The sequence below is a fragment of the Coregonus lavaretus genome, assembly GCF_964263955.1.
Source record: "Coregonus lavaretus genome assembly, chromosome: 23".
In the NCBI taxonomy this organism is placed as follows: Eukaryota; Metazoa; Chordata; class Actinopteri; order Salmoniformes; family Salmonidae; genus Coregonus; species Coregonus lavaretus.
Genome location: NC_140010.1, coordinates 16783316 through 16789315, shown reverse-complemented (window position 1 = coordinate 16789315; position 6000 = coordinate 16783316). Strand labels below are relative to the sequence as shown.

General features: G+C 44.4%; 1 protein-coding gene across 1 annotated transcript in view; it reads left to right on the top strand.

Moving 5' to 3' along the window:
- Positions 1-457: 457 nt before the first annotated feature.
- Positions 458-6000, top strand: part of LOC311098890 (phosphatase and actin regulator 1-like) — a gene marked incomplete at both ends in the record, with an annotated part of 45754 nt that continues 40211 nt past the window's right edge. Inside the window, one exon of the mRNA XM_084139442.1 lies at positions 458-770. Coding sequence (XP_083995568.1) covers positions 458-770 — 313 coding nt within the window. The remainder of the gene's footprint in view (positions 771-6000) is intronic.

The window sequence follows — 6000 nt, the reverse complement described above, 5'->3', positions numbered from 1 at the left end:
CTATATTACTGCAGGAGTGCGCACTGGGTAGGTAGCCAATCATATGCTCACTTGCAGATTAGTTTTGCAGACGAGGATGGGGACGGAGGGAGAGACAGAGGCACTGCAATTCACTCACTCTATTTCACTATCAGTCCTTCTTTTGGGACAAGCTGTAAAGTAGCCTATTGCAGCAATGGTCTACATCATAGTATAATAGTATCCGTGGTTTTGACTTCTGCCCTTGGCATTGCGGAGGCAGCCGGATGTGAGTGAGCGAGATCGGAATCTCAGATCCAGGTTTGGAATTTACAATATTATATCTGACGTCGTTGATAAAAGAGAAGGGGTTTCAGGAAGCACGCAAGATCGAAAGCCTCGCGATTGGTTGACGTCAGGTAGGAATCCGGGAGCTGTTCGTTTAAAACCCCGTCCCCATATGCCTTGCGTTTAGTCGCAAATTCATTTTCGTGCCTCCATGTTCAAATCCGCCAACTACCCCATGGCGGCGGATCCTGTGCCCACCACCATTCATGGGAGTTGGTTCAACAACACGGGCTACATGGAAAACAATACGCCCGTGGCGGTGGAGAAACCGAAGAAGAAGGCATTTTACCTGGTCAGAATGATGTCTCTCAACAACAATAAGAAAGGGCACCAAACCAAGCATCAGCAAACCAACCACCAGTATCACCAGAATAACAATATGCCCTTCATGATCCACTGTCACATCGGAAAAGAGATCAAGCACATTTGCAGCAACTGCAGTCGCGGGAACGATACCCATGACGGTGAGTAGCCTAGCGGCATATGGATTGATATGGATGCATTGTGCCCATATATACAGTCATTGATTGTGCCACATCGTCTCGCTTCATCTCTGCTGGGCATCAAACAAACGCTGGTTTCATTGAACATGCTCAATAGGGGGGAAAACATGCGTTCTTGTTTGTCCATTCCGCGATTATATATCCTAGTCCTAGGTGAAAATGGCTTGATGTATTTAATCCTGGTAACGTCAATTACAGGCGTGCAACAATTCCAGTCGAGGCTTGACCTCATTGTTCTGTGTAATCGAGGAGGCTATGCTCTCTAGGCTACCTTTTTTACCATATTATTTACATTGCCTTCCTTAGTAAATCAAAGTTTATTGGTTACATACACGGATTTGAAGCTGTTATCGCAGATGCTGCGAAATGTTTGCGTTTGTAGCTCCAACAGTGCAGTAAAGCCTACACAAAAAAATGCTTATGCCTTATATAGGATGAGCCATGACTACATTCTATACATAAAGTGGGTGAAACGGCATGTAAACATTGTTAAAGTGGCCAGTGTTCAATGACTATAGGCCAGCAGTCTCTAAGGTTCAGGGCAGGGTACTGGGCGGAGGCCGGCTAGTGGTGACTGTTTAAGGGTTTGATGGCCTGAAGATGGAAGCTGTTTCTCAGTCTCTTAGTCCCAGCTTTGATTCACCTGTACTGTCTCAGCCTTCTAGATGGTAGTAGGGTGAACAGGCTGTGGCTCGGGTGGCTGAGGTCCTTGTTGATCTTCTTGGCCTTCCTGTGTCACCGGGTACTGTTGATGACCTGGAGGGCAGGCAGTGTGGCCCTGGTGATGAGGATCAGCGTGGCAGAGGAGTTGTTGCCTACCTTCACCACTTGGGGTAGGCCCTCAGACCCAGGGCCCTGAGCTTAGTGATGAGCTTAGATGGCACTATGGTGTTGAAGGCTGAGCTGTAGTCGATGAACAGCATTCTTACGTAGGTATTTTTCTTGTCCAGGTGGGATAGGGCAGTGCAATGGCGATTGCGTCGTTCGTGGATCTGTTGGGGCGATATACAAATTGTGATGGGTCTAGGGTGGCGGGTAAGGTGGAGGTGATATGGTCCTTAACTAGCCTCTCAAAGCACTTCATGATGACAGTAGTGAGTGCTACGGGGCGATAGTCATTTAGTTCAGTTACCTTTGCTTTCTTGGGTACAGGAAAAATGGTGGACATCTTGAAGCAAGTAGGGACAACAGACTGGGATAAGGCGAGATTGAATATGTCTGTAAATACTCCAGCCAGCTGGTCTGCACATGCTCTGAGGATGCGGCTTGGGATGCCGCCTAGGCCCTCGCCTGGGTTAACGCGCTTAAACGACTTACTCACTTAACTCATTCTGTTGCATTAGGGAAACATTTTCACAATGTAACAATTTGTAACAACATCACCTAGTTTTGCAGTATGTGTAGTGGGTCAAACAAATGTATCACGGAAAAACAGGCAGCTACAATGTGTGTTCGACAAGTATTTTTGGAGCAGGTTCCTGGTGTGGTGTGGAATTGGCCAAGATCCTGCTCCCCCCTCCATGCCTGACTCCACTACCCAAAACCCTCTCCTCCTACTGAGTAGCACCTGAAGTGGTCATTCTCAGTCCCCTGCTGTGCTTTTCTACTCTACCCCACCCTAACCCTGCATGAAGAAATGTCACTCAGCCAATAGGATTATGTGGATGTACAAAAAAAACATGAGGGTCCAGTTTCCCGGACCCAGATTAATATTTGTTCAAGGACTAGGCTTAATCTGGCACTCTGGTTCTGGGTAACTGGCCAGAGGAGTATAGATGTGTGTATCAGGGAATACATGCTGGTAAAGAAACACTAGTTATGTAGTAGCCTACAGTTTAAAGCCTTTTTTCTTATTCTTACACAGCCTTTGTAGCTTTCTCTTGGGAGTTTTTGTCGAGTTGGAAGAAGAGTAACTTTGACTTTGCTGCAAATTGCTTTTTATTTATTTGGCTGCTGCTCACGCAACATGGTGAGTTCTGAAGGATGTCTCGAGGATGTTTGGCGCGTTAACGGGCAGCTATGGGAGTATCTTTAACCAAACACAGCCGGAAAAACAAATTGTCACTTTAAATTTGCATCCCTGTCAACAAAACTAGGAAGTGTGTGGCTGGCTGTTGTTGTCGCAAATGCAGAGTTGACAAACAATGTTTTGTGAATGATCTGTTTTTCATTTTGGACTTCATTTGATGAAGTCATTTGAAACATCACTGGATTCAATTAGCATTGAATCTGATCTATTAATAGACAGAGCTGAGAGCTGTGGCTAGACCAGTGTTTCCCAAACTCAGTCCTGGTGACCCCCAAGGGGTGCGCGTTTTGATTTTTGCGCTAGCACTACACAGCTGACTCAAATAATCAACTCATCATCAGTCTTTGAATATTTGAATCCGCTGTGGAGTGCTAGGGGAAAAAAACTAGTTGTGCACCCCTCGAGGTCCCCAGGACAGAGTTTGGGAAACACTGTGCTATACCATATATCCTTATCCCCAGTGGAACGGCTACCTGCCTGCAGAGTGACGTGTCCATGTTGTCACTTGTCAGCCATCATGATGGTAAATGCGGTCATGTAATTTAATTATGAACGCTGTGGTCACAGCAGGGGTGGTGTGACACTGTATTGACTGACTCACTGTCTCCTGTCCCTGAGCTAGAGGTCATCTCATACATCTGAACTACAGCCCCATGTAGCAATCAGTTATCACTTTTAGAGCTGAGCTGTGAGAGAGTAGCCAAGTGATAACTGAGGTGGCAGATTGCATGGCTCTCATCAGGGCAGACCTTACCTATATCTTCACTAAAGTATATCATTATCACTATGGAACTGTTATAGGCCGAAGACTGTATTAGTGTGTATTATACGCATGTGTGAATTGGAAATGTTTTTTGCATATCCCAACTCCCCCTGAGATATCCTCTGAGAGTGGGGTCACGGCCAGGGTCAGCCATCATCAACAGAGTTTGTGTGTTTGTGTATTGTAGCGTACAGTAGGCTACAACAGTGGAGGCTGGGATCTGTTTAGGCAACCTTGCCCCCCTGTTGTGTTGACATGGATTAAGCATGCTTCTTGAAAGACTGTGTTGCTTCATCTTTTTTTAAACCGGCAGATTGAGAGGCAGGGGAGAACATGGCCCACTTCTGAAGAGTGGTCACATGATCAGGTTTTGTCTTCTACTTGTTTGTATTTTTTATCTGCCGTTTGATAGACTTAGATTTATTCACATATTGTGAGTTTATTTACCCTGCAGGCAATTAAAAATCACCCCAACTCTTTCTGCCACGCCCAACTGACATTCACGCTCATATTCAAGCCCTGTGCTCCCTTGTGCGCTCTAAATCAGGCATGGGCAATTGGCATCCCCAATTCCCCCGCCCAAAAATAATAATACTTTTTAGCAACTGTCGGGGTCTCAACTTACTGTTACTAGTAGAATACACAAGGTGCAATTAAAAATATTTTTATTTTTTGGGGGATTGGTAAATTAGTCTAGCGGCCAGCGATCTAAACTTGTAGTAATCATGGTCGAATTACCGACCGGGGGGCCCCCATTGATCATCAGATATCATATTAAAAACGGTTAATTTCACTCCGCCCCATGGCAAAATTTGTAAAATTGCATGAAATTATACTGAACAAAAATATAAACGGAACATACAACAATTTCAACTATTTTACTGAGTTACAGTTCATATAAGGAAATCAGTCAATTGAAATGAATTAATTAGGCCCTAACCTATGGATTTCGCATGACTGGGCAGGGGCACAGCCATAAGTGGGCCTGGGAGGGCATAGGCACACCCACTGGGGAGCCAGGCCCAGGCTATATTACAGACAAATACTCTTCAGTTTCATCAGCTGTCCGGGTGGCTGGTCTCAGACGATCCCTCATGTGAAGAAGCCGGATGTGGAGGTCCCTGGCTGTCGTGGTCTGCGGTTGTGAGGACGGTTTGGACGTACTGCAAAATTCTCTAAAACAACGTTGGAGGCGGCTTATGGTAGAGAAATGAACAGTCAATTCTCTGGCAACAGCTGTGGTGGACATTCCTGCAGTCAGCATGCCAATTGCATGCTCCTTTGAAACTTGAGACATCTGTGGCGTTGTGTGACAACTGCACAAGGTTCACCTGCGTAATGATCATTCTGTTTAATCAGCTTCTTGATATGCCACACCTGTCAGGTGGATGGATTATCTTGGCAAAGGATAAATTCTCACTAACAGGGGTGTAAAGAAATTAGTGCACTAAATTTGAACGAAATAAGCTTTGTGCGTATGGAAGATTTCTGGAGTCTTTTATTTCAGCTCATGAAACATGGGACCAATACTTTACATGTTGCATTTATATTTTTGTTCAGTATAGTTATACAATTGCTAAATGTTCTCTCTGCCCCATGGCAAATGTGTAGAATTGTAGCAAACTTCTCTTAAAACTGCATTATTTTTGCTACGCCCCATGGCAAAATATGTAGAATTGCAGGAAATTAACTATTTTGGGGGTCCAAAAGCCTAGGGCTGGATCTGACTGCATGTGTGGGTATGGATGTGGGTACGCAGACCTGCGAGGCACTGTGGCCCCTCATGATGAGTTCAGATTTGTTTTGTGGCCCCATCAAATTTGCCCATCCCTGCTCTAAATGATCACATTTCTTGACTTTGCTACAGATTTTAACATTTGTATAAACTCTAATCATGACTCTTACCTAATTGCCAGCAAGTGCCCAGGTTTCTGTGTAACTGGAGTCAAGTATTTTCTTTCAGTTTGTGCATTTGTTTGCGAGTACTTACTTGGTGTTTGTCATGTGTTGGTTCTTCTTCTCAGAGTGGACGTGTGCGTGTATAGCCCTTTTTCCCACGGGTTGTTTGTGTTTAATTGTTTGTCTCTCTGCTATTGAAGATGTACTGGTTTGACATGGGGAATGCTTGTGACTTGTTATACTGTCTAAGATCTTTGCTTGGCTGATGTGGAATTTGTTATAGGAAATAATCTTGCTGGTCATGTTAGCATAGTGCTACATAGTAGCTACATTATCTCATGGGAATAAGCTAACAAATAGCATTTTTAAGGAAGTTTAAACCTAAGGTTTAAGTACAAGTTCGTAAGTATGGACCCTCGAAAGCTAGACTAATCCTGCTCAGTGTAGAGTTGATACTTATAATATATATATATATACAGTGGGGAGAACAAGTATTTGAT